Below are 27205 nucleotides of genomic sequence, written 5' to 3' on the forward strand. Positions count from 1 at the left end.
CTCTGAAGGTGGGAATATCGAAACTTTTCGTTCGTGTACTCATTTGTGGGCTGTGGGATGTCTAGGCGGTGAGTTGCGGCAGATTATATATCCCGCGATTGACGTTACGAGCCGACCTACGATCTTCGTTTATCACCACCAGGTCAAGCATACGGCGGCCACAAAAGATGCCTTATTTACTCTAACTTGCCGAAATTACGCTCGCTATCATGATACGGAATGGATGTGTACTTTGTCTCTCATATGCGTCTTTTCGCGGTCCGTTCTGAGCTGCGGCAAATTGCCCTCGTTCTCAACGTTCTACAAGCCTTCAATGCCATCAGCTAGAATATCTCGAGCAATCTAAAATCTAATTATTGTTTTATCTCGTTTATCATTCTACCGTCTAACTCGTTTTCAGAGCAAATCATCCTTTCCCCCCGAGCAAACGCCATTCTTTTCTGTTTCCGTGTTTCTCTAAATCCTAAAAACCGACACCCAACGCCTCATAAGCCCCCCGAACAAAAGGTTTCAGAAGTCTCAAACCTTGTCGTCTAATCCTGCCAGGGGGTAATCTCCCAGCTCTCGGCATTGTCGCGGATGATAAGTCGATGTTGATCAATCTTCCAGAATGCGTACAAGGAGCGAGTTGCTCCAGCGGCCTTGCGATGAGCTGGGCCTGTACCACCCTTCTTAGCATCTTCCCGTGAACGCCAGACACAAGTCGCCAAGTTGGCCAATTCTGAATCGGGTTCTCCAAACCAGTATCTGTTCGTGTCAAGTGTCAATTCAATGGACCTATGCGGAAGATGCACTTCCAACTTACTTCAGGAATCCACCACTCGCAACAGCCTCAGCATGTGCCCCCTTGTCAAGAACGCCGAGGTCAGCATATTCGGTCTCCTTCTTGATTCGTGATCGGAATGCCACGATATAGAAAGACGTTTCTTTGAATGGCTTTCCAGATTCAACCGCAAGACGCTTTACTTCTTCGATCACCTCTGGCCAGTTGAAGGATTCTGTATATGGGGCTGTCGCATAGTCGTCGCGAAGAACTCGGAAGTGAGTCAGGGCTCGTGCGAGGAGCTCATTTTCGTTGTCAAGAGTGTCGAGGTCAAGCAAATGCTCATGTTCCGTGTATGGTGACTGGATAAGATATCGGTGGTTGGCTGCGAGTTCCGGGCTGATTTCTCTCACTTCGACTTCGGCAGCTGTTTTGGAGAATACGTCGAGTGAGGATGCAGGAGCTTTTTGCACATCCGCAGTCGCCATTGTGGGTTATTTGAGTTCGCTGTGTAGTTGAATACTATGTGCGCAGTCAAGACAGAGCGAAGTGGTTTGGATCTCGACACACAATGGCAGAAGATGGGAAGGGAATATATGGAACTACGAGTCAGGGCGCCGCGGCGGCGACAGCGAGTCATTGGCAATTTATAGCATTCGATACGTCTTTACAACCTCTTAGGCAATCAAGCCTTGAATAACGTGCTCAAATGACACCATTCGAGCCGGACGACGACCGTTACACATGTGGGTCGGTGAAGACTATCAAAGGGTGTTTCTGCCGGTAGTTTTCGAAGTTACTTACTTGTTAGTGCGGATGGTCGGGCGTCTCAAAAATGGCACTCCTCGAACTAGACCGGTCAAGACTTGTTGACCGAGTCAGCCAGGCGTGCTATCTGAAAAGTCGGAGAACTCTGCAGCTCGTATTTGCTAGAGGAATACTACAAACGGCTTTGCAGAATAACGATGTACACCGGAATTCTCGTTGTCTCTGAGAGATCCGGAATCTCGCGTATCAGAGACATGTATCTATGGCGACTTCTCGCCAAATCATGATGAAATACAGGGATGGGCTACAAGTGATGAGCGAGATCCTTCCTTCACCGCCATAAGAACGCTTCTTCAACTATTTCACCGGTCTCGGGCATCCATGGAAGGACAAGGCGGAGAGTCGGAACAAAGAAGGAATTATACTTTTGTGTAACCAGGGGTCCTTGATAACACGGACGTGAGACTAACGCAGGCCAAACTGCAATGACATGTGCCTGCGATTGGCGCTAAAAGAAAATGGCCGACGGTACGACCCAACCGACCATCTTGAATTACTACGACACCATACAGATACAATACTCCATACTCGAGGTCAGCCGAACACTTGACAAGAATAACTCTTTGTTGGTAGTTGCTAGTTAGATAGTTGATCTACGCACTGAATTCCAAGAAGCATGCCGTAAACTCCCAATTAAAGTCAACTCTTAAAGTTCTAAGAAGCTTCGTTTGCAAGCTTTTTTTTTTTTTGAAGCAACATGATTAGAATGCATGATCTGCCCCTCTGGTTACAGTCTAGCCCTGTGGAAGATATAATCTGGCATTGTCGAATGAATTCACTGGATTACGAGACTCCCTCGGATTGTCGCACATAGCTCTCTAAAGACGTCAGAAGCCACGGGGATGTCGACATCCGATCTACGATCGTGCTCGTTGATCATTGTACAATACCATAATTATTGTAATTATGTGATATTATCCTTTGGGGTCTTTGTATCAGTCAACTGATACATAAATCGCTGGAAAATATGATCGAATGTCTAATTGGTCTATCACAACTTACATCGCACACCATCAGAACGGACCATCATCCTCCACATCTGTCTTTCCCCTTCTCAACCAAACTTTGGCCATCTCATACGACCCCAGATAGAGTCCACTCCCTAGCATCGTCCACCCGGATCGCAGAGCCGCACCCCGGAAGAATCCCCGCACTCCCTTCTCTTGGTAAACCTCCTTCGAGACAGTCCACGCCCCCTTCTTTGGTTGCTTACCCTCCATCTTGGCTGCGACTTCGCTCTGGCCTTGTGTCGAATTCTCGCTCTGGTTTCCGGCGCTCAACATCATCCTCGTCTTGACGACATCACTTGGTGTCGTTATGAAAGCAGCTATTGACCCAGCACTTCCGGCACTTAAACCCGTAGCGAGCCCCGTCTCGATCATCCCAGGCTCCGAAGTTCCGGAGCCTCGCGATTTCCAATATGTTGCTCGCACATGCTCGAATATAGGAAATTGAAGAGCTGTGAATGGTAAATTTCGTGCGACGAGTGCTGTGTAGCCTGTAAAAAGGCGACGTGATACTCCATCACCGGCCAGCTGACGGAATGCTTGCATGGAGGTGGAAGATCCAGATCGTCCAGCCCCATGACTATCATTTTGTAACATCTGAGCATTTTGCTTGATGACCTCTGCTGGTGCGAGGACTAAACAGGATGCCATCTCTGCGACCCCTGAGGCTGCTGAGTGGACCAAGGGTTGTGGTAATGGCGTCGCATTGCCGATGATGCGTTTGGCACTCTCATATGTCGAGAAGAATAAACCCGCTGTGAATTGTGTGAGCCAGCAATTCCTCATATTCCGTCTTCCAATACACACCTGCTGGAAGCGTAGCCAGAACTACACTTCCAATGCCCTGGTAGAGTCCTCGTACAGCCCATATGTTCTTTTTCGAGCTGTCCGAGTATGTCTTGAGGTAATCTTGACTTTGCAGGCGAGTCTTGATGGTATCGAGAGGGTAGACCAAGACATCCACTGTAAATGCTGCAATAGCACCAGCCTATAAGTGTGTAAGTAAGTGTATCATGATCAGAACTTTGATTACTTAGCCAGTCTCACAATATATATGTCTGACATGATTTGCCTCAGACGTCTACTGCATGCATCGTGATGGTGAATTTCTTTCAGGTTGGTAGCGAAATATGGGCTCTCCTACACCATGAGCTGGTGATGTCATGGTTGTGTGCTTATATCCACTCTCGGGTTACCCTGCACTTCAACTCATCATTGAACCATTTTGAGCTCACAGCATGTGAGAAGACGTAAAATAGCGTCGATGAAACACTTTACTATATGTAGTTTTGATATAGAATTGGATTGCCTCCTTGTCATAAGCCATAAGCAAGTCAATTTATCATAAGGATAATTCCATATCGAGTTCAGCATCTCACTCATCTTCTCTGATAACTCAAGTCAGATTATATAAATCAGAACTACTTTTAGAATTAAGAATGTATATGATCCCATCTCTTTGACGCCAGCCCATATACAACCCCATGATTCAAGCAAGCCGGCGCTTCCCCTGTCGTCTATGTGACTTAATGACTCCAAAACGTCCCAAGATAATAAATCACCAAAATGCTTGCGTTCCCGTCTTTATAAGATGTCCTCTGCTCTATCATAAAATCGCGCCGTAAATCGAATGACAAAGCAAATCATAGCTTGCTCTTTACAGCGGGGGTCGTCTCGTTAACTACTGCTACCACAACACAAATATCATCGACTTTCCCGCCATGCCAGTTTTCTTGGGGGTAGTATTTATGGACCTCCTTGGCGAATGGCCCATCAAGTTTTGTGTTGACGCTGGCTCGCTTGGCGGCTGTCACGATTTCCGTAGCGAGTGCGCTCTGGAGTGTAGCGGTTCGTTTGCCTTCGGAAGCTTCAGGGAACTCAACCAGAGGCTCTAGCGAATCCGCAACGTGCACACCACCAGCATCAGTCATTACCCAGGCGCCTGAAGATACCAGAACTCGACTGGCGATTCGTAGAATATCTTGGTTAAAGAGATTGTCTAGAACACCGTCGGTCGCAAGAATAAGAATATCGCCGTGACGGAGCGCGTGTTGGGTAACGTCAGCATCCCTGGGAAGGTCGCTGAGCTGAGCACCACCAAACGCTGCCATGCGAGCAGCAACGCTGGGAGGTACGAGAGATAGTTGGAAAGGAGTATTGAAGGCGTGTGTTTGGGGTTCGGAATATGTGTGAACTCCATTGAGTCGAAGTTGTAAGAAGCCGGAATCACCAAGGTTCGCAACCTCCAAGTTTCCATCTGCTCCAGCAATAGCCACACATGCTGTGCTTCCGCCAGCGCGTAGGCTGTTGTCGTTGCAGATTGCTTCGTACCCCTTCTGCATCAATTGTCTTGCTGTCAAGGGAGGCCCTGAGCCAGTCTGGTGTTCGTGGGCAGCCAATGCCATATAATCGCAAAATCCGTGTGAGAAATCAGCGGGGTCGACACCGGAATCTACCCAGCCCCCAACACCATCAGCAACGCCAAAGGCTACTGACCCGGAGTCGTTGATCCGGCTGACGAAGAAGGCATCGTGTCCAGATTCGGGTCGAGCGGAAGGTCGTCGGTTTCGAGGGGGTTGAATGCGATTGTATGGGTTGAAGTGGAAGACGTGAGTGGAGGGGTCGTATGGCCTGTCCTTGGCAATGAAGGAGGATGCGACATGGTAAGAGAATCGAGGAGCATCGGTGGAGGTGGAGTAGAGTCTGGAGCGATGGCACGAACTCATTGCGACGTGAGGATGAGTACGGAGTCGGGAGCAGGATTGCGTCGGAGCTGGTACAGTTAGAATTGAGAGCTGTTGAGTGTTGTACGGGCAATGCGACCAACCCTTAGCAAGCGTTCGCAATGAAGCCGTAGCAAGTCGATTGTAGGGTGTAGCCATGGAGGGCTAGAAAGTGGATCGTCCAGAGACGAAAATCAATGCGAATAGTGACGAGTCGGAGCGAGGATCGGAGGAGGATTAAAATATTGGAGACGATAAAACCTTGATAGAAATTATAGAGAAATCATCTTTGCCAAGGAGATCGTAAGAGAGAAAAATTGGTGTCATGAGAGAAGTGGGATCGTGAACGGAGAAACAAAGTTGTTGAGTGCCGATTTACCAAGTTGTTATCTAATCTTGACTGGCCAAGCAAAGCCCCTCCAATGGATATCCTTTCACAATAGGTAACCAATTCCTCGGAACAAAGAGGCAAGCCACACATGCAAGACAAAAGGAGGCGGTGCATGGTTCAAAGCCACTGCATGTATCTCCAATATTTTCCCGGAATCTCATCTCCGCAATTATTGATACCCGCTGTTGATCCGCGATCTATATCCGCCAGGAAGGCAGGTCACGTGGTTTCACGAGCGCTGTTCCTGCCGATTCCGAGACCAGCGAAGCCGAAGTTGACAATCGCAAATTTGTGATTGGCCAGAGGCCATCCGTAGGTCCCAGTGTAAACTGCAATAACCGAGGAAGGTCTGCCAACCCAATACATGACGACGAGAATCCTCGATACGCCACCCTTTGCGAATAGACAATTCAACTCTATCGGAGGAGATTGCACGGCATTTCTTTCCTGTCAATTGTCTGACCACAGCTCCAACTAAACATTGCGAAGTTTGACTGTCCTTCTCCTCCGGTCCCAATCGCAATTGTACTTCCTCGATTCGATTATTCGACAAGATGGCTGCTCTTCGATCTTCTTCCCGACTCGTCGGAGCCTTCTCAAGGACAGCTGCTTTCCGACCTGGTGCTGTCTTCACTCGCTCTATGGCCTCAGTCAGCGAGCCTCCTAAGGACTCCAATGCCAACCTCAAGTCTTTCCAAATCTACCGATGGAACCCCGATACCCCCAGCGAGAAGCCTCGTCTTCAGACCTACACTCTGGACCTTAACAAGACTGGACCTATGATTCTCGATGCCCTCATCCGAATCAAGAACGAGCTCGACCCTACTCTGACCTTCCGACGAAGTTGCCGTGAGGGTATCTGCGGTAGCTGCGCTATGAACATCAACGGACAGAACACTCTTGCTTGCTTGTGTATGTACCACTTCACCCGGGTCGCATGCGGTAAATCATGTCGGAAATTCAAGTGCTAACGTATTATCAGGCCGAATTCCCACCGAGGCTGCTTCCGACGTCAAGATCTACCCTCTTCCTCACACCTATGTCGTCAAGGACCTTGTCCCTGATTTGACACATTTCTACAAGCAGTACAAGAGCATCAAGCCCTACCTTCAGCGTGATACCCCTGCCGAAGATGTACGACCCCTTTCTCACTTGCGGAAGCTTACATTTACTAACCAATTCTCAGGGCAAGGAGTACCGACAGACCAAGGAGGACCGCCGTAAGCTCGACGGTCTCTACGAGTGCATTCTCTGCGCCTGCTGCTCTACCTCATGCCCATCTTACTGGTGGAACTCTGAGGAGTACCTTGGCCCCGCTATCCTTCTCCAGTCTTACCGATGGCTCGCCGACTCTCGTGACGAGCGCACCGCCGAGCGAAAGAACAACCTCGAGAACTCGATGAGCCTGTACCGTTGCCACACTATCCTTAACTGCACACGAGCCTGCCCCAAGGGTCTTAACCCTGGTAAGGCCATTGCCGAGATCAAGAAGCAGATGGCTTTCGGCAACTAGATTCACAAGAACCACGAATATGTCGCGAAAACGATGTGACGATTGGAGGGAGAAGCGAAGCATTTAAAGGGTTGTCGCAGAGCAAAATCTGCGCATGAGATTATTAGGACTTTAACCCTGTGTATAGGCTATGGATGGGAGTTCCACGCTGTGTTCTATAGCAAACTTGGCAATATTATTTTCTTGATCGTTCACCCCTGGTTCCTGTACTGTTATCGTCTTGTGTTCGCTCGGGTATGATTCTGTAAACTGACTATAGCTACGCTCGCCACTCTCGACCTTACGATGCCGTCCTCGAGTGCTTCGAAAAGCTTGCCCGTGTTTGAGATAGAGCGCCGTATACAGACCAGTTGAGACATAAGAATTCGGAGAATTGCCCGACAACTGCGATCCTGACCCTCCGCCCTGGCTGCCTCAGTTGCAATCGCCCATCGAGCCCCTGCTTAATTGTCTTCGAGAGAGGGCCGTGCTGAGCGTCGATGCTTTTCAATTTGCCCTTAAGCCTCGAGTTGCGAGTCGAAACAATAAACATCGAGCTCTTGGCGTTCTCATCACTTCTACAACACAAGTCTACGGCATCAAGACAGCGATTGCTGATACATAATGATCGACATACCCGACGTGATCAACAAACAGTGCTACGAGACACCTTCCGTTACCTCACAAGGATGAGAAAAGCGGCAGTATTCACATGAATCGGAGTAGGGGGTTGATTGAAGCAGTGTACAGTACCTGCAGAGTGGCTTCGGGACGGTTTATAGTGGCTTTTTAATGATGGAGCAACTTTATTCAAAAGTGTATTTCGACCAAGTGGATTGAGTTAGATACCAGGATACTCAGTATGTGGCTTCGGAGAATTTGCAGACCTGAATCGTGACTATAATAACCAGGAGCTCGTCTGAATCCAACTTTACTTCCGGTCGGTTGACATGTGTACTACTGTGAACCTGAATTTTGAGGTGTTATTAAGAGTCATCACAACAGTGATCAACCTCACTGCATCAAAAGATCCTTTTATTGAGCAGGGAACCACAGTCATTCTCGTCAAGACCATCTGGCATGACAGGCGGCAGTCAAGTGCATGAGCTTGCTGGTATGTTTCCGACGTTCATTTCTTGTGAGCAAGACTTTATGTTTCGGAAAAACGCCAGCATCTTGGTGTTTGGTGCTTGATTTAAAGATGTCCTCAACTTTTGCCCCCACGGTTACGTTGCACATGTTGAAGATTGCCATCATGTCTCACAACAGCTGCTGGCTTGCGGAATACCGAACTGTGTCCTAGACATGATGCCTAGTTTGAAGTGAATAGTAAAGTTAGGTAATGTTGGTATGAATTTGAGTATTTGGTTCTTCCAGAGGAAAACTCTCATTTCTATGGTAAGGGCTGAATAAGTATAAAGTCTGGTAACTCCTACCCATAGCCAAAGACAAACCTTGACCTCAACATCAACATCCACAACTCAGACCTCAGTCTTCACATCTTCACAAACTACCTACATAAAACCCCATCATGTTATTCAAAACTGTCATCACCGCTTCCGCTATCGTTGGCCTTGCTGCCGCGGTGCCCTTCAGCACTAACACCACCACAAGTGCCTGTCCCACCCTTTGCGTGGATGCTATTAATGACTGTGGTGTCATGTACGGAGCGTAAGTTAAGCCAACGACAAACATATACCAACATAGAATATTCCAGTTACTAATTTACCAGATGCTATCCTATTTGCTCCCCTGAGCTGTATCCTACACCACCGCCATGCACTCCTAGCACACCAATGACTACACCCACCCTCACCCCTATTACTCCAGACATTGCCGTTACTCTTATCACGCCAACTCCTGAGTCCGTCGCGAACTCAACTTTGTAAACGGGATGCTACTGTACCCGATTTGGCTTGAGATGGCAGGAGTTTGGCGATGGAACGATGGAACTGTTCGACATTGGAAAGCTGTATCTTTCAGGATGATATCCTTTCCTAGGCATTCAAGATTGTTATTAATCCAGTTATACGACACTTTCTACTCTAAACTACCTATATCTCTCACAAAACTAGTAGTAGGCATTGCCCGGTGTGCTTGGACTTCGTGAATAGTCATCTACCGTTCCTGGGAACGCACCAACTGGCGCTGAAGGTCCACGCTTGACATCGTCATCTGAACTTAGGTCATCGACATATGTATCATCGTCTTCAGGCGGTGCGCGCATGGCCTCGAGAATATCCCTGTCCAGTGAGGGCACCTCGTAGGGCTTGAGTGTATGAATCTCTCGCCCTGACGGCATCTTGCTGAGGAGTGTGTTGATGGGAGGTATTGCTTGTGTGTTCATCTGGCACAGACGTTAGATAATAACATGGTATTATTGATACAGAGCTTACCGTATCATTCACTTTGTTCCACTTAACATCGAGCATCTCTAGTACTCGAATCTCCTCCATCTTACCAGCATCACTTCCCCATGCAGACTCCTTATCCACACGTCGATCTTCGCGCTTTTCTGTGAAATCTTTCTTTAATCGACTAAAGCTTAGTCCCTTCTTGTTGTTGTCTTTGATTTCAATACCTAGCTCTGATAAGCCGGCACGAACCCACCCAATGCCGTCTGCAACCTGGCCACCTATCTCGGCGTCGATTCCAAAGAAACGACAAGCGCGGGCTCGACATGTTCGGCGAAGATCTTCTAGATATTTCAAAAGAGCACTGTTGATCTTGTGCGAACCAGAACCTGCTGTGCTGCATAGAGATGATGCTTTGGCTGCATGTTCTGAGGCTGCTAAACACAGTCGGGCATAAAGATGGGCGCGAACTTTTGGAATCTCAGGGGCCTTGAACATCCACTCCTTGTCGTTCTTGTTCCGGTCCTGAGCGACTATTGCTGGATAGGGATCGTCTTTCAGAACGGCTAGTAACGTAGCTTCGGCCAATGCTAGAGAACACAAGGCTCGAGCTGTTCCGGGAGCAACATCGGGACATGGAGGGTTAGCTGTAGCATGCTCTCCTCGACCTGCGAGATAATCATACACAGAAGCAGCTTCGAGGAGACATTTCGTTGCGGCCGTGACTGCATTTGTTCGCTCTTGGGCGCCCAGAAACTCGCTACTGGTTGAATAAAGTGGTTGTAAGGCAGCTCGGGCTGTCAGAACATGAGAGAAGCCCAGAGTCGAAAGTACAAAGGCGATTTCATGTTCTAAAGATGAAATCTTGACTCTGGCCCTCTCACGTCCTGGGACGACTTCGCCAGATAAAGTTGGTCTCCATTCGATAGCTGGGGGCGTCTTTTGCGTAACGACAGCCAGACCCTTGTTACTTAGACCGTCGTCCACTGCTAGCAAGTACGGGATGTAGCCATTGACGCTGGAAATGACTGTGTTTAGATTTGAGACCTGAGAGCTTGGGGGAAGTCTCTTGTGCTTTTTCAGGGCATCTCGAACTACCCCACGATATGTGCTGGCGTTGAGGGGCAGTGAAGGATGAGACTCGGAACTGAAGCTTGATGAGAATGAGAAAGCCGAAGTCGTCGGGAGAATGAAAGGGAACGGCATTTCGAGTTAAGAGAAGGGAGACCTCACTCTGAGGTTGAATATAGAGAAATTTGCAGTAGCAGAAAGGAAAGAAAAGAAAAGAAAAGAGTGAAGATCAAGTTTTGAGTTCAATTTCTTTTGCCAAGCTCTTGGTCCAGGCCCAGGCCTGACGATATCACCATCAGGTACTGACTGTACTGTACTGTGCGCATATCAGTTGTTTACGCACTGCTCAAGTGACGTCTCTGCCCTCTCCTGGCTCCGGGGTTCGGCCGATGCTCTGCCTACAATTGAAGCTCCACCAAAATTTCCGGGGTCGCATTGGATTCCATCTAGTTAGAGCTACCAGCTCCACGCACGCTCTCTCCTCCTCCTTCATCAACCGAACCACTCTTGTTAATGACGACTCTCGCTATCTCGAGGTGACAATGGCTGGTCCTTCTCCGTCACCGCACAAGCCTCGTCGCAAGGCTAATACCAAGAAACCTGGCAATGGCGGCAGCGACAATGCCCCTCGCACAGAAGCCCTGGTACGGGCGCCCGCGTTCCCTCTCGCAGCGTTTCTGTGGCCTGCGCGGACTTCTTTGTCGCAATGGGAAGTTCTACCTGTGATTCTCATGGTAGTTGGTCTTTTTCGATGGGCTGCTGGTCTGTGGGGATATTCTGGTAAGGATGGCCGCTCGACTTGACCATCATGACACCTTTCGCTAACGAGGAGCATGATTTGCAGGGTTCAGCAAACCGCCCATGTTTGGAGACTACGAAGCGCAGCGGCATTGGATGGAGGTCACGACACAACTTCCCATATCGCAATGGTATTTCCACGATCTTCAATGGTGGGGTCTCGACTATCCTCCCCTGACGGCCTACCACAGCTGGCTTCTGGGCAAGATTGGCTCTCTCATCGATCCCTCGTGGTTTGCGCTCTTCACCTCTCGAGGAAACCAGGACCCCAACCTCAAGATCTTCATGAGGACAACAGTCATCATCTCGGAGTACCTCATCTACATCCCAGCCGCCATTGTCTTCGTGCGACGATATAGCAGACTGCAAGGGGTTACCAACTGGACAGCGTGGCTTGCGCTCGTCGCGATTCTAATGCAGCCTGCCACCATTCTTATCGACCATGTTCACTTCCAGTACAACACCGTTATGCTCGGATTTGTCATGGCGAGCATGTCGAGTATGCTGGCTGAACGCTACAAGTGGGCTGCTGTCTTCTTCGTCGGCGCGCTGGGTTTCAAGCAGATGGCTCTGTATTATGCCTTCAGCGTCTTCTCCTACCTTCTCGGCCGCTGCGTCTACCCTCGACTTAACTTTACTAGGCTCTTTGGAATCGCCCTTGTGACAGCTGTTTCCTTTGCTATCCTAATCCTGCCTCTGGTTCTTGGTACACTCTACGACAAGAGCCAGGGCATCGATGCTCACGGAGATTCCAAGGATTCTCCTTCACTCCCGCTATTTCCTCAGCTAGTTGAAATTCTAGACACCAAAGCCTTTTACTGGCCTATTGTGGAACAGTTGGTTCAGATGGTCCACCGTGTCTTCCCATTCGCGCGTGGCCTGTTTGAGGACAAGGTCGCCAACTTTTGGTGTGCCGCCAATGTCGTTATAAAGCTCCGACAGTGGCCAACGGCCCTACTCCAAAAAGCGGCTCTTGGTGCTACTCTTGGTTCGATTATCCCACCTAACATTATCCTCTTCCTGCGACCACGAAAGTCCACACTACCTTTGGCATTTGCTGCCACAGCTTGGGGGTTCTTCTTGTTCAGCTACCAAGTGCATGAGAAGAGTGTCTTGCTTCCATTAATGCCCATGACCTTGCTTCTGGCTGGAAAGCACGGGTTGAACAAAGACACACGAGCTTGGGTGGGCTTTGCCAACCTCTTGGGAGTCTGGACTATGTTCCCCTTGCTCAAACGGGTTGACCTGAGAGTTCCATATGCGGTTTTGACCCTCCTCTGGTCCTACCTGCTGGGTCTCCCACCGACCTCTTTGAGCGCCTACTTCCAAGAAGGTCAAGCTGCCTGGTTGCAATGGTGCACAGCATTATTGCATCTGCTGTTCTATGCCGCCATGGGTGCGTGGCATGTTCTTGACACATTTGTAACACCTCCTGCTGATAAGCCCGACCTATGGGTCGTGGCAAATGTTGGAATTGGTGCTGCAGGTTTCATTATCTGTTATGTTTGGTGCTTCTTCAAGCTCATTCAAGAGAGCGACCTACTACCTGGAGGCTCAACAAGTAAGAAGGATAAAAAGAGCAAGACCTTGTAGAGAGGTTTTTTTGGTCGATAATAGATTTCAATACGATTGTGATTTGGCGTTATTTCTTCAGTGTTGTTCAAACTGCTAGAATGGGCTTGTTCAACTTGTGTCCTACTCTGTGCCAGGCTATTCGTTAATGGGTGTAACTCTTTCGACATCCCATCTCGTCTATTGGAATAATCTGCGTTGTGTTTGGGCAGCAACTCCAGAGAGCCATGGCAATCGTGGCTGACCAAGGTCGAAGAGCAATATTGGTTGTCGACTGATAGAATGCTTACACACGACTCAACTCGTTGGACACTGGCGATGACAGCAATGAACACATTCTCACTCCGTCATTGACTTGGCAGCTTAAAGGTAGACACAGCCGACACTATTTCTAGTGAGATAGCACAACCACCCAAGGAGCAATAAAATCTTGTCAAATTGACATAACTCTTGGCCTCTCAAATATCGAGGAGGATTGCGAATTGTACTTATATGCAGAAAAGACCTCGGCTAAATGACTGGATAAGAGCGTTGTATGTCTTGGTCAGACTTCTAAGATAGCACATAAGCTGAGATGTTACCCAAAAGTATTGTTCTCCCGTCCAGTGACGACAAGATCTGTGGATAACTATGAGATCAGAGGATCATAGAAAGATAACAAAGATAATTCATCTTGACATCGAATACAGAAGATCTTGGGCTGATTGTGAATTATCAAGGACTGCTGATATTTTCTTGCTGGTACAGGCTGCAGGAACCGTTCCAACGTGACATTCTAGGCAAAAGAAGGATTTGAGAAGGGGCTTGAATCTCGAGTACGGCAGATGAAGGAGTTGTTGGGATGAATGCGACTCCCGTTCAAGGCGCAGTCATGGATCATCATGGTTTCGACACCGAGACTACGCTGGGCTTGGAGAATGGCACTTTGATGCCTGAGAACACGGCCTCATCCTTCTTCGTATTAGAGATGAAGTGACCAGGTAAGTTCCAGGCCATGATGAAGGATGGTAATATGCTTAGATCTTGCTGCTGCATTGCCACCGAGAGCCTGTCATTGCCACGGCAGAGATTGTTCACCATGAGCCTCAGAGAATGACCATATTCATGGCATTAGAGGCTGGAAGGCCTGGAGCGGACTTCGCCAAGTGTTCAAGCTACCAGATGCGTGAAATATACATGTGCTTCTAACTGGGGTTTGATCCGATTTGAGAGCCTGGTCGAGTTGTTTGCAGATCTTTGCTGACACTAGGTCTCTTGGGGAAGCTGGGAGTCGTGCATTCAGAATCTCACATTCTACTTTGCCTCATCATCAGTGTCAGTCTTGGTAATCAGTTCTAGAAAGCCAAGGGTTGGTCATATCGGAATACGATGGACGCATGCACTTTCAAGTCTGCAAGGTCGGGAATAAGATGCTGATTCTGGAAGCGTGTGAGGTAAGGCAAGATTCAAGACTCTTGGTTCTCTGACCCACGAGGCAAAACAAGTTGGGGGGTGAGGTTGCATGCTTGGGGGAGGAGAAGAGCTATTGGGGGCCAAATGAATCAGGTGAGGAGATTGCTGATCTGGATCATATACCAATGACCGAGGACCTACCCGATGTCTATTGGTGGAGAAGAATCTTGTCGAGTAAGATTTTATGCAGGATAACTTATCATGGAGTTGTTCTCGTTCACAAGCGAATCATTAGATAATGTAAGTCCCAAGTTTTGGCCGAGATGACGAGATATATATGATTGACGAGTGAGACAGAGCTGAGAGCGAGGGACGGACTTGGTAGAACGCGTGGAAGAGACCCGAGGGACGAGAGACGGATTTGCAGGGCAAGGATATTAAATATAATCCTTGCCCTGCATCAACCGATCTTTCATATTTAGGAGTGGCACTTTGGTTATAAACATGGTGATGTGAGGATAGATAGACAGACCCCAAAGTAAAGTCCCAGTTTGATCAACCAAGCCAAGAGAAACGCAACGTGTCATTGCTGGGTAAACAAGTGTTTCATTGATCCTCCCGCGGCCTGTACAGTACAATCTAGCATACATAGTTAGTACTAGATGGTGAGTCTCTGGTGTATAAGGCTGAGATGGATGATTTTCATGGCAAATTGCGGAGTGGCCAGGAATATGTAGTCAAACTTGGGTTAACCCACAATGGGCCAACAGCTCCGAAAGAGAGCGAAAGAAACAAGCAAGCCTCGGCCGTGTTGCTCAGCCTTTGTTATGGAGTTGCAGTTGCATATGCAGCTCCAACTGCAAGGGAGAGAGAAGAGGTGAGGTTGAAATCTTGGGCCCCAAAATAACCAAGTTAGTGTCCGTTGCTGCAGCGCTTGGCATGGCCATGGATACTAATAAGCCCAGCAAAAATGCAACCTCAAATTGCTGCTTATTAGTTGAGGCTGGTGCTGACTGGTCGGATATAGAACATCCCTACATATAATCCTTGGATAGTGCTGACTGTGTCGGTACGGTAGGGAACCTTGTTCGACAGTCCAGCACAGCACAGAATAATAAGCTGACAGTGGAGATTAGGAAAATCCTTTGAGAGAGAAAGACTTTTCTACTGTGCTGCAGTGGATAGTACAGTACAGTACGTAGAGCAGAGTACTGTACTTTGATTGTAGGTACCTAGTGGTTGGTTGGTGGGAGACTTTTAAGTCTAGGCTTAAGCATAGGTAGGTAGTGGCCAACTCTATCTTGAAACTAACAAAGCCCGAGATCACGACTACACATAACTATACAGTACGAGTTTCAGTAACTCGAGCAAAGGAACCAAAAGACAGCAAAAAACCAATGCTTCGTGATACTCATCTTAATCTGAACAGGGCTGAGTTACCTAGTGGGATCGCCGAGAGAGACAGACGAGAAAAGTGAGCGGGCTTTGGCCATCTTGGCTCCTTTGTTCACCTCTAACTAACCCATGCATCCTCTTCCTCCTCCTCCTCCACCAACAAGACAGGCCCATATACGTAGATACGGGAACTCATAGTTAGAGCAGAGCAGATCCACTGATAGAAACAAATGGTGTGCTGAACCGAAGCAGCGAAGCAGAGCTGTGCATTCACTCAGCCCCCAGAAACTCACTCTCAAGGCCTTGGCCCCCCATCCCCATCCCCATCCCCTAGTCTTTTGACCCGAAGCCAAGAGATGCTCGAGCTGTCTGTTGTCAGCCCTCCTTATCCCGTCTTTGTCTAGCCCTGCCTCCTTCAATATCATCCATCCCCCTCCCCTGTCATGTCATGTACTGCCCTATGGGTTCGCCGTGGTACAACGGCAAGGTAAAAGGGACGAGAGTTACCGTTCCCGTCTGTCGTGGACTGTGACATTTCTCTCTTCATTACTCAGCTCCTCCCGCCTCGTTTCTCCTCCTCCTCTTTCTCTCGTTTTGTTTCTGTTTTGTTTCGTCGTCACTTTCATTCTTGACCTTAGAAACCTGGCTTGCTCTACCCAAGCTGTTCCTCAGTGTTAACTAATTCAAAATGGTTTCAAAGTCATTGCTAGTCCTCACAGCGGCTCTCGCTACAGCCTGGGCTCAGACAACAACAGACGAACCTACAGCAACAGCCGAGGAGTCTTCCACAGGAACTTCATCTGGAGAGGCTGTAACACACACTGTCAATGTTGGAGCAGTAAGTTGACATCATGGCTACAATACAGACACATCAATGCTAATTAGTATACAGTCCGGTCACAAGTTCACCCCAAACGAGGTCAAGGCCGATGTTGGTGATATTATTGAATGGCGCTTCTATCCCACTGACCACTGGGTTATTCGAGGAGACTATGACAACCCATGTATCCCATACGAGTATATCGGAGTGAACCGCCAGGGGTTCTCAAGTGGTACTCAAAAGGTTCAGGCCATCACTGACGATGGCCCACGATACCGAGTTCGTGTAAACAACACTGATCCCTTCTTCTTCTACTGCGGAGCTCCAGAGTCGTGCTCCAAGTGGAAGATGATGGGTGTCGTGAACCCTGTAAGACCTACACTCTCGCATACATGGCACCCATAAACTAACATAAACTCAACAGTCCAATAATGAGACAATTGAAGGGTGGCTTAAGAACGCAGAGGACGTCGACGTGCAACTACGACCTGGAGACCCTTGGCCAAAGGAGGGAGAGTCAACTTCTAGTGGCGCAACGTCTGAACCGACCGCCGACAATAGTGATGCAGATGATGACGAGAGCAGCGGAAGCGGCAAGAAGTCTCTCTCTACTGGAGCCATTGCTGGTATTGCCGTCGGTGGTGCTGCTGTCCTTCTCCTCGCCGGTGCTCTTCTCTATCTCTGTGGACGACGAGGTGGCTTCGACAAGGCCTATCGCAAGAGTTTCCGCAACAGTGTTCCTCCTGCTCCTCCCGTCGTCGAGAACCCTTATTCTCCTCACCCAAGTGTCGCCGATCCCTGGGCTGCTCAGAAGAGCCCTGGCCTTGTGGCTGCTCCTTACGGCCAGAGCCCTCCTCTCAGCCCTCACCACTCCATTCCCTATGGAACACACCCAGGCATGGTCGCTCAAGATGGAACCCCTATTTCATACCAGTAAGTTTCTCGAGTCCGACTCTCATCTGCGTATTCTAACTCTTTACAGCGAGGGTTACCACCAACCACCTATGGCCGCTTCTCCCGCTACAACTCCCAAGCCTCACGAGCAAATCGCCCCCGTGGAACTTCCTGGATCTCCAGACCCCAACCATTCTCCTCTGCCCGCGTACAACAACAACAATGACGGAAGGGGATTCTCATGGAACGGGGATGAGCAGGGATACCGTCCCACGAAATAGTTGTCACGTATACGAAATCCAACAAGGCAGGTCGTACATATTACGGTGTATGCGAATCACTATAAAGAGGCGTTCAACGGGAGTGTCATGTTACACGGGAGTTCTGTAGGGAAAGCATTTTGTGATGATGCGATTTTTGTGTTTGCTTAAACTCACTTATACTTTACGATATCAGAGATCTTTAATCTTGCGGATGGCTTAGGGATATCTCAAACTTCATACCCTTGACTTGGAATCAGCCATTCGCAATTATAGCTTGTTAGTACTATAAAACAATAAGTTATTTTACTATATGAGTTTATTAAAATGTACCAAATTCAAGATCTAAAGGCACCAGCCATAGACGTCAAACCCCATCAAAACCTGCCAGAAACAAAGACTTGCATGACGTGGAATTGATTCACACACTACAAGAATGACTCGAGACAACACAGAATTCGCAGTCGGTGCTGAAACTCGCTGAGGTCAATGCCTAGAATGCCTAGTCTCAGATCCTTGACGGCCAAGCTCAATCTCATCATCGGATGAAGAGGGCACAGGAGAGACTTGAGCCGCTGAGGTCATATGAGAACACAGAAAAGGCTTGACAACTTGTTCCGGGTCGTAATTGACTGATGAAACTCATCATGTTTGCACACTACGGACATCGCCTAACACCACATGGTCGAGCAATGATCAATGCAGTTTGACCCAAGCACGCCAATGTTACTCAGAAACAACTGACTGCTTGAAAAAGGCCAGTAAATTTGAGGGTGAGGGAGGCGGTAAAATATGGTACTGACGAAACTTTACAATGAACTTGGGAGGTTGCTTCGCTCATCGTCGTTGAGCCCCTAAACCAAGGCCTCAAGGTTTTACTTCCACAGGAGCTGGCCAAAGAAATGAGAATCATTTCTATATCATCATCAGTCATAGGGTAAGTTCTGTGATGCCACACGCCGTGAGACCGAACAGTCATGCTTGACAAAGTGTGGCATGCCAGAAACCCTAATTAGAACCAGTTGGTGTGGCGTCACCTAGACATGACGAGGCACCAAGACACGAGGAAGATCTTTCACAGTGGAACAAGTTTTCGAAGAGCCGAACCGCCTTTTTAATTTTCATAGACCGCATTTATCTCATTTTTACAGAGACCCAATCCAGGCATGAGTGGCCAATCCATCCACGCCAGTGACACGTAAGAACTGGTGAACAACCCGTGCGTAGCAACTTCGAAATTCGTGAGGGGGCGTAACCGTGCAGATCTTTAGATAGAGATCGCTTAGTCGAAGAGACCGAAGCCCATATCCTCGTCGGACTCCTCCTTCTCCTCTTCCTTCTCCTCCTCCTTGGCCTCCTCAGCGGCACCGCCAGCGGCAGCAGCACCACCAGCGGCGGCACCACCAGCGCCGCCGGAGGGAACGGAAGCGAGCTTCTCAGAGCCCTCAGCAATGAGCTGTATGATTGTTAGTACAATACAGTCGCACAGTGATTATTATCGAGTCTTACCTCCTGGATGTCCTTGCCCTTGAGCTCGGAGATCAGGGTGTTGAGGCGCTCGTCGTCAGCCTCAATGCCAACAGACTCGAGAACGGTCTTGACATCGGCGGCAGAGGGGGAGGTGTTGCCTCCAAGGCCGAGAAGAAGGTAAGCTGCGAGGTGCTTCATTTTGATAGTGGTTTCTGAATCAAAAGAGATTAGAAAAAAGTTCTTGTTGAAAAGATGTTGCAACTTGTCAAGTCCAGGCCAGGGGGGGGGCACAGTTATATACTTACATCTGAAGTCGGAAGAGAACACGAGAAATCAATCACTTTAACCGCAAGTTGGGCGGAGACTGAAACCTTCGAGTTCGGTGGTGAGGTTGTTCGGTGTGACAAAAAGTAGAAAAGTTCGCGATCCCGTGAAAGCTAAAGGCGATTTTTGATCCTGTGGGAACCAATACTTTGGCGAGACCTCGGGGTCACGTGTGGCGGGGTTTTTTGGGCAGGACTCACGCCGAAAGCACCTGAACCTTGAGGGTAGGTCATGGCGGGGGAAGATCGGAACAAGACAAGCGCCGGATCCGTTGGTCGCACCGCCACAGATACCACATCCCCACGTGACTGCGTTCGGCCTGTGGCGCTTTCCTTATTCCATGGCCTCGCCCATAAAGTTGGCTGTTGACTGATTCTTTGCTCTTCACTAACTGTGTGTTTTCCTCTTCTTTTGTTTCGTGATCGCCTGTATTTCAGGCGTATTTGATGAGATTTTCGAGCAAATACGACCACGAATAGCCCTTCTATCGACTCTGCGCCTCTTATCACCAGAAAGTCTTAAACTCGAGAGTTTAACGACGTCAAAAAAAGTGCCTGACGACAGACCGAGTGAACAAGCTTTTGCCAGCCGCTCAATGACTCACAATCCACGCCTGAGGCTACTTGTTCCTCTCTGTCTTTGAGGACTCTAGTCAACTGATATTTTTAAGTTTTTTTTTACTACATTAACGACGCGATGCCGGTGAGTAACTCCCCGGAGGCAAACTTCGTGAGTATCAGGAAAAAGTTGACCATGGCTTTCAAGATTGGAGACCTCCTCGCCCAGATCAGTGGTGGTGATGAGGCATCTTCCGTACCCCCGAAACAGGGCCTGGTCCGATCCAACACGTTGCCCAAGAGGAAGGCCGACGATGATCCTCGATCGAGTATTTCAAAGGCACCTCGAGTGACCACATTATCCAGTACCGTGGCGCCACGATCGATACAATCCCCTACTGCTGTCTCAAGACCCAATCTCCCATCACGACCCGCCGATAGATCGATACCCTCACAACGACCCTCGAACCCCTCGAATGGCACTAGTAAACCTTCGGTCTTGTCGTCCAAACCCATGAATGGGGGTAACAGGGTCTCCAAGCCTGTTGCCCCCAGCAGACCGTCACCGGGTCCTGCTAGCGCATCTTCAGCACCGCCGAAGAAGGGGTCTTTTGCTGAGATTCTTGCTCGGGCTCAGAAGGCCCAGCAATCGATGGGGCAAGTTGGCAAGATCCAACACAAGAAGGTTGAAGGTGGTGCGTTGAAGAAGGTCAAGGAGGAACCACCTGTAAAGGTAGATCCTCGAGCAGCCAAAAATATGAAGCAACGCCCACCACCTGCTCACTCAGGCTACTCCGGTACAGCGAAACCAGGTCAAAGGCCAGCTCAACGGAATGGCGCACCTGTCTCTGGAACCGGAAGGGATCCGCGTAATGGAAAGCCCTTGCCTCCGTCAAAGGCAGAACGTGGCAAGATGGCCGGCAGCAAGTCATCAGGTAGAGCCGCACCCCCTGAGGAAGAAACCAAGAAGGTGAAGAAGGCCGCCATGGCTACGACTGGTTATACGGGCACTGCCAGACCCAGACCAGGAGGTGACGCCGGCAAGAAGAAGAAGGAAACCCCTCGTGGTGGCGCATTACTCAGTGCCCCGCGAGCTCCTCGTCCATCACGTTCAAAGTCACGATTTGAAGACGATTATGACGAGGACCTGGATGATTTTATTGACTATGACGACGAAGAAGATGACGGTGGTCCACGATATGATTATGCTTCCGATGGTTCTTCAGATATGGAGGCGGGCATGGATGATATCGACGACGAAGAGCGGCAAGCAGAGCGACTTGCCAAGATCGAAGATCTTAAAGAAGAGCGGCTCGAGAAGCAACTCAAGGCCGAGAAAGAGGCTCGTAAGCGACAGGCCTTGGAAGCCATGCGTGGTCGGCGTTGATGGGAACATCTCGACGTCTACTTGTGCCATCTATTTGGCCGCTCACCTCAGCTGGGCCTATCGTGCTTGGAGCTTACTCCCATCACATCGGACATTACCATCCTTCACCCAGCTTTGGATATCTGCGCCATCCTTCTTTACTCGAGATTTCTTCACACGCAAGCAACGGTCGAGGAGTTTGTTAGCAAGGGACGTTTCATGAGCTTGACTTTTTCACCACATCTTCACAACTTCACCATTTTGCACTTTGCTTCCGATTGTTTTTGGTTCAGGGGTTACATTAGCGACGGAGTTGTCATCTTTCCTCCCCCATTTTATTTCCCTTTGTTACGTCTTCATTCGAGGGTGGTTTGCATGGTTTTGGCAAAGGACACTGGCGATGAGGATGGATTAAAGACAAGAAGTGGACGAAATCATTGGAGCCTTTTTTTTAGTCATAGCATGGCGAAGTCGATGCACTGTAGACAGAGATGGATATATGTAGACAACGCTTCACAATGACATCGTTGTCTAGAAGTAATTGTTAAATCTCACGATTCCCACTACATCCTTATATAAGCAAGATTTTCTGTTTTAACGTGACCTGTCTCTTACGACTCCGGTGTTGTTGAAACCTCGGTTGCTCATTCTATCACTACGCCATTAGCACAAACTCAAAGAGTACAGCGCACTCGCGTAACCATCGATATCTTCTAGGCCATTACTTTACTGCAACAGTGGGAACATTGGTCGTGTGTAACCATGAGAGCCACAACTTTGCGATGTCTATGGGTACATTAATTGTTTATGTTGAGAAAGACTGGCTGGGCAATGCGCAAGACAGAAGCATGAAATATATATTTTCCGACCCCAAGAAGTCTAAAGTTTAGACGCCATTAATGCCCTTGACTGATTAAATAACGCCTCATTTCCCAGTCCAATCCAAAAGCAATGCACCCCGGGAACGTCCTAACAGATACGGTAAACAATCTTCAGTGAAGCTCGCCACTGATATAGCCATGCTCTTGAACTCTGTTGAGACAACCTGACATCGTTTGGGTGCGTGAAAAAGGTGCAGACAACCCACAGTAAGCTCGACGTTAATAATCGGCTGTTATACTTATACACAGTATATAAGGAAATGTAATTCCAGGCCAGGACAACTATCCTTATAAGGGGTACCAAGTCACAATCTGGCGGGCCAGATATCGATCAAGACAATATCGGGCCAGCACCGTGACATAAGTTGATCAAGGGAGGTCGTCACTCTTGGACGACTTCCCACCAGTGCTTCCATAAGGCCTCAGGTTCCATCCTTGATATGGTTTGACTCCCTGAGTGCTGCTACCGTTGGCACTAGGGATGATGGATGGAGGTGCGTTATGACGAGGCAAGTTAGGCTCTCGCTTGATAGGTGGAGGGGGAAGTGACGCCGATGCAGCAGGAAGAAGGCTTGAAGGAGGCGGATGGGCCGGTAGGTCAGCCTTGACTGCATGTGTCTCCTTTTTGACCTCAGACTCCTCAGGCTGCATGAGTCCCTTTTTGCGAAGATACTGGATTGACTGAAGGACAGTAAGATCTTCTTGCTCCTTGTCGTTGAGAATCAAACGTTGCTGAATGGTGAGCCGTCCATTGTTGGCCTCACGATCCTTCATGGCTGCTTCACGGACTTCAGGATCATGGACGAAGCGGCACTTGCCCTTCTTGCCGCATGTACCACCAGTGGAATAATATTTGCAGTGCTTGGATACGTCGGCTTTCTTGGCCGGCGGAGGAGGCGGAGGAGCAACATGGGCACGAGTAGACATAACTTCTGGCTCGTCATCTGATGACTCCTCTGATGGGTCTCGCATCTCGTCACCTTCGTCACCCTGTTCTCGCTTTCGCTTGATCGACGACTCAACTTTGCGCAACTGTCGTCTGAGTTTGTCGGCTTGTTTTTCTAGCGACGAGGCCTTGTCTTCGCCATTCTGTGCCAACTCGGCAGTCTTCTTGGCTTCTACACGAGCCTTGGTGGGGAAATGCTTCTTTCTCTCCGCTAGGAAAGAGGCAACATCTTTCACACTGTAATTGTTAGCAATATTATAACGGAAGAGCTACTAGTACTTACTTGAGTGTTTCTTGTCCGATCAGGTCCGTCAAAACCTTCTCCTCACCTTCGTCATCTTCAGACTCCGAATCCATACCAGGGGTAAGACCGAGAGTGTTGGTCTTGCGCTTCTTCTTCTTTCCCAAAGTTGGGGTTTCGGATTTGTGATGAGCAGAGTCGTTGTTTCCATGTTTCTGGTGACGTGACTTGTCATTTCCATGGTGACCTCCGCGACCTCGAGTGTTCCCGTCACGAAAGCCTCCTCTACCGCGGCGGTTGTTGTGGCCGTAGTAGCCGTCCTGATGATGACCAGGGGGCAGAGGGGGGCCAGGGTATGCCGGATACTGAGGAGGAGGGTAATGAACTGCTCGTGGGTCATGAGGATAAGGTTGACCATAGCCATTAGCTGGTGGCATGGCTTCATGCTCATAGCCAGGTCGCACGGGACCATTTAACGGGGGCTTTGGACCGTTGCGGTCATTGTAACCGCCGCGCCCTCTCCCGTTGCTATAAGGGCCTCCTGGGGGCTGTCCAGCACCACTCCACTGGGCCTGGTTTGGGGGAGGTGGCCCTTGGTAAGGATACGCCTGTGGAGCACCGTAAGGTGGCTGTTGAGGGTATTGGGAGGGAGGGTATGGCTGGGCAGGATAGTTGGGATGGTAATTGCCTGGAGGCATAGAACCTTGCGGGTGCCCATGAGGAGGATGCCCATGCTCTGGCCCCCATTGAGGCTGCGGAGCGTAGCTTCCTGCAGGAGGATGCGCGGCACCGTAGGGGGGCGGGTTGTGATGGGGAGGATATGGCTGGCCATTGTACTCATAATGGCCTTGAGGGGAGCCATGGTAGTCTCCACGGCCGCCATTGTAATGGCCACCGCGTCCTCGTCCGTGATGCCCTCCTCGACCTTGGCCATGTTGAGGGTATGATGGAGCTTGTGGCCCATAACTTGAAGTTCCACCAGAAGAAGGCGGTGGCGGCGGAGGTGGAGGACCGTAACCGTAACCTGACATGGTGAAGATAGGTGTTGATGGCAGTAGACGGAGGGGGGTCGACGCCTAGGTGGCAGGATTTGAAGACCACGAAGGGTAAAGTCGGATTTTCAGCTGGAGATCGAAGCTTCAGGGCGTGTGTTTGTAATTGAATCGATTGTTTGTTCGCAAAGTTACTCGATGGAGTGTCGGGATTCAGTGAGACGAAAGTCGGGGGTGGTAAAAAATCTAGAGTTGCTGTGACGGAGTACAAGTTTACGTAGGTGGGATAAGATAGCGTGAGAAAGAATTCAAGTAAAAGAGAGTAGGAATCAGGGTTAAAATATGTTGTTGGAACTCTCAGGCCGGTAATTGGGGCAATGGCACCAGGACTGCAGTTGCCCGTTTGTGATGCCCTTTCCAAAAAAAGACGGCACGACAATGATTGAAAGACAGAAGGAGCTTCCTCTGGAACGCCAGACTGTGACGAACTTCCCTGTACACCGCAGTCGCGGTTGGTGTACCAGTCTTCATTTGGAAGGCGGTGAGATGCTTGGAGCTTCAATCCAACCCAAGGGGGCTTAGCGGCACTGGCATTCTTTTCTGCCGCTCATAAGGTTCTTTGGACGCTGAGAAACGCCCTGAGGCTGGTACGCAAGAACTTCATAAAGCTGAATTTCTTTTCATAGGCCTTGAGCGATCTTTGATATCTCCTTTCTATCCAAGACTTACCGAAAGACTCACATTGACTCATTTTACCCGCAGTCGGTGATCCAATGTTCATCCTGGTTAGTTTCGCCCTGCTATGGATGCATGAATGAAGAACTCATAAGTTGTTTAGACGAAGATCGCCGACTTGGTGCAAATTGCGCCGGAGGATTTCTCCAAGCGCAGCATAGACGCAATCGAGGACAATATCAATGCCAAATACTCTAATAAAGTGAAATTTATCTTACGCATCGTACGCATATTGAACCGTGACTAACAAAGCGTTGCAGGTTATTCAAAAGATTGGACTTTGTATCTGCTTGTATGATTTGCAGTGGGCTTCAGAAGGTCTCATTGGTCATGGCACAGGTCTGGTGAACGTGAACAGTGAGTAGAAATGCACTTTGAACTTGGTGTGAAGCTAATGGAGCCCCGCGTAGCTGAGTTTCGTATGGTCGTATTCCGTCCCTTCAAAGGCGAAGTCATGATTGGCAGAATACGAAGTTCTACACCAGCAGGTATCAATCTGAGAACAGATTTCTTTGACGATATCTTTGTGCCATTTGAGGAGTTACCAGAGGGTGCTGAGTAGTGAGTAGCCCGTGATGGTTTGCACATGCAGACGCTAACACCGTGCAGCAACCACAGCGAACAACTCTGGATCTGGAATCTCGATGAGGACCGACTCTTCTATGATAACCATGAGATGGTTCGCTTTCAAGTCATCGATGAGGAGTGGCATGATCAAGCTCCCGCTGGACCAACACAAGCCGAAGATTCGCCCTTGAAAACCCCGTACCGCATCAAGGCCAGTATGGCTGCTGAAGGATTAGGTGTATGTCTCTGGTGGGATGGAGCATAGTGTTGGATAATGGACTGAGGAATTACGGAAGAACATGGGCCCAGGGGAAATATGTCACCGCGTTTTATTTGGCGTATGTACATTTGCTCGTTCTATGAATCTACGATTTGATACCCGCCAACAGACGTTCCTCAACGTTGTCCAGAACAGAGTAGTGCTCCACAACGTTCAAGTTCTCAATCTCGGCCACGAACTGCTTGTGGGGGTCCTGGCCAGGACCACCCATCATGGGGTTGGGCATCTGCTGCGCTTGCATTTGCTGAGCAACCTGGCTGGCGGCTGCATTGTGTTAGTGGATGGCCAAGGAATTTCCAGATCAGGACGCTTACCGTTGTCACTACCAAGAAGGAATACATAAACAAACTGGAGGCCGAAGATGCAAAGGAAGTACCAGCTGATACTGGACATCCATCGAGGGTCCATTTCCCTGGTCTGAACACCAGCCTGGAGCATGCTCTTGAATTTGATAGTAATGGGGAAGGGTAATTTCACTGTAACGGTTAGTATTTTCCAGATTCAACGACGAATCAACATACTAATAACATATCCACTGAAGAAAGCGTTGATCCAGCTCATGATGAGCGTATTGGGGATAATCATGGCCATATTGTTCTTCATCATACCCATCATGCCGTCCATAGCGCTGGGATCGGACAGAGGGTTGGCGGGAGGTTGGCCCTTGCGATCGGGCTCCTTGAGGTATGTTCCAGCCTCGTAATTGGTTGTCAGAACATCACGTCGAGATTCGAATGCCTTCTGTGAGAGGACATGGTGGTTGGTCCGAAGAGCTACACCCCGAGCAAGGAAGCGTTGCTCACGCATCGCCTTTTCGTCCTGCTTCTTAGGTGCGGTCGCCATAAGAACAGATGCGTAGTGACGGAGCACACCAGTCAAGACCATGACAATGGTGATGGGGATAAGGATCCAGTAGCTACAAGTTCAAGTTAGTGGCTTCGTCCATTGGCGGAACATTCGGGAGGTGACGAACAATAACTGAGGATCCCTATGAAGGGTTTGAACCGGAGCTTGCGCCATGATGTCGATAGTTGCAGGCGTAGAATAGCAGCGTTGGGGGGCGAAGCTGATGCCGCGTTGCAATGG

General features: G+C 49.2%; 13 protein-coding genes across 13 annotated transcripts; 6 read left to right on the plus strand and 7 right to left on the minus strand.

Moving 5' to 3' along the window:
- Nucleotides 1-533: 533 nt before the first annotated feature.
- FSUBG_3149 (uncharacterized protein) lies at nt 534-1251 on the minus strand (the record flags this gene model as incomplete). Its single annotated transcript, XM_036680999.1, has 2 exons — nt 534-747; nt 806-1251. The coding sequence occupies 2 exons, from the start codon at nt 1249-1251 to the stop codon at nt 534-536; spliced, it is 660 nt and encodes a 219-aa protein (XP_036541397.1).
- A 1353-nt stretch (nt 1252-2604) lies between these two features.
- FSUBG_3150 (s-adenosylmethionine mitochondrial carrier) lies at nt 2605-3663 on the minus strand (the record flags this gene model as incomplete). The annotated part of the gene is made up of 3 exons (XM_036681001.1): nt 2605-3353; nt 3406-3586; nt 3646-3663. 3 exons carry the CDS (start codon nt 3661-3663, stop codon nt 2605-2607), a joined length of 948 nt encoding a protein of 315 aa, XP_036541398.1.
- A 578-nt stretch (nt 3664-4241) lies between these two features.
- On the minus strand, nt 4242-5324 carry FSUBG_3151 (PTC7-2C phosphatase; the record flags this gene model as incomplete). The annotated part of the gene is made up of 1 exon (XM_036681002.1): nt 4242-5324. The coding sequence occupies one exon, from the start codon at nt 5322-5324 to the stop codon at nt 4242-4244; it is 1083 nt and encodes a 360-aa protein (XP_036541399.1).
- A 942-nt stretch (nt 5325-6266) lies between these two features.
- On the plus strand, nt 6267-7225 carry FSUBG_3152 (mitochondrial succinate dehydrogenase subunit B; the record flags this gene model as incomplete). Its single annotated transcript, XM_036681003.1, has 3 exons — nt 6267-6624; nt 6695-6846; nt 6899-7225. 3 exons carry the CDS (start codon nt 6267-6269, stop codon nt 7223-7225), a joined length of 837 nt encoding a protein of 278 aa, XP_036541400.1.
- A 1510-nt stretch (nt 7226-8735) lies between these two features.
- On the plus strand, nt 8736-9093 carry FSUBG_3153 (uncharacterized protein; the record flags this gene model as incomplete). The annotated part of the gene is made up of 2 exons (XM_036681004.1): nt 8736-8875; nt 8937-9093. The coding sequence occupies 2 exons, from the start codon at nt 8736-8738 to the stop codon at nt 9091-9093; spliced, it is 297 nt and encodes a 98-aa protein (XP_036541401.1).
- A 182-nt stretch (nt 9094-9275) lies between these two features.
- On the minus strand, nt 9276-10764 carry FSUBG_3154 (pH-response regulator palC; the record flags this gene model as incomplete). Its single annotated transcript, XM_036681005.1, has 2 exons — nt 9276-9551; nt 9601-10764. 2 exons carry the CDS (start codon nt 10762-10764, stop codon nt 9276-9278), a joined length of 1440 nt encoding a protein of 479 aa, XP_036541402.1.
- A 407-nt stretch (nt 10765-11171) lies between these two features.
- On the plus strand, nt 11172-13020 carry FSUBG_3155 (glucosyltransferase; the record flags this gene model as incomplete). Its single annotated transcript, XM_036681006.1, has 2 exons — nt 11172-11409; nt 11474-13020. 2 exons carry the CDS (start codon nt 11172-11174, stop codon nt 13018-13020), a joined length of 1785 nt encoding a protein of 594 aa, XP_036541403.1.
- Nucleotides 13021-16474: 3454 nt separating this feature from the next.
- FSUBG_3156 (uncharacterized protein) lies at nt 16475-17781 on the plus strand (the record flags this gene model as incomplete). Its single annotated transcript, XM_036681007.1, has 4 exons — nt 16475-16624; nt 16679-16975; nt 17031-17539; nt 17589-17781. The coding sequence occupies 4 exons, from the start codon at nt 16475-16477 to the stop codon at nt 17779-17781; spliced, it is 1149 nt and encodes a 382-aa protein (XP_036541404.1).
- Nucleotides 17782-19042: 1261 nt separating this feature from the next.
- Nucleotides 19043-19428, minus strand: FSUBG_3157 (60S acidic ribosomal P2 protein; the record flags this gene model as incomplete). The annotated part of the gene is made up of 2 exons (XM_036681008.1): nt 19043-19216; nt 19270-19428. 2 exons carry the CDS (start codon nt 19426-19428, stop codon nt 19043-19045), a joined length of 333 nt encoding a protein of 110 aa, XP_036541405.1.
- An 879-nt stretch (nt 19429-20307) lies between these two features.
- Nucleotides 20308-21498, plus strand: FSUBG_3158 (spt2 chromatin; the record flags this gene model as incomplete). Its single annotated transcript, XM_036681009.1, has 1 exon — nt 20308-21498. One exon carries the CDS (start codon nt 20308-20310, stop codon nt 21496-21498), a length of 1191 nt encoding a protein of 396 aa, XP_036541406.1.
- A 1229-nt stretch (nt 21499-22727) lies between these two features.
- Nucleotides 22728-24576, minus strand: FSUBG_3159 (uncharacterized protein; the record flags this gene model as incomplete). The annotated part of the gene is made up of 2 exons (XM_036681010.1): nt 22728-23541; nt 23588-24576. 2 exons carry the CDS (start codon nt 24574-24576, stop codon nt 22728-22730), a joined length of 1803 nt encoding a protein of 600 aa, XP_036541407.1.
- A 734-nt stretch (nt 24577-25310) lies between these two features.
- Nucleotides 25311-26104, plus strand: FSUBG_3160 (RPC25-DNA-direcred RNA polymerase III; the record flags this gene model as incomplete). Its single annotated transcript, XM_036681012.1, has 5 exons — nt 25311-25322; nt 25376-25474; nt 25533-25629; nt 25683-25833; nt 25882-26104. 5 exons carry the CDS (start codon nt 25311-25313, stop codon nt 26102-26104), a joined length of 582 nt encoding a protein of 193 aa, XP_036541408.1.
- Nucleotides 26105-26204: 100 nt separating this feature from the next.
- FSUBG_3161 (DUF850 domain protein) lies at nt 26205-27139 on the minus strand (the record flags this gene model as incomplete). Its single annotated transcript, XM_036681013.1, has 4 exons — nt 26205-26383; nt 26434-26595; nt 26641-27035; nt 27093-27139. The coding sequence occupies 4 exons, from the start codon at nt 27137-27139 to the stop codon at nt 26205-26207; spliced, it is 783 nt and encodes a 260-aa protein (XP_036541409.1).
- Nucleotides 27140-27205: the final 66 nt, after the last annotated feature.

The sequence above is a fragment of the Fusarium subglutinans genome (genome assembly GCF_013396075.1).
Source record: "Fusarium subglutinans strain NRRL 66333 chromosome Unknown NRRL66333_c0000027, whole genome shotgun sequence".
Lineage (NCBI taxonomy): Eukaryota > Fungi > Ascomycota > Sordariomycetes > Hypocreales > Nectriaceae > Fusarium > Fusarium subglutinans.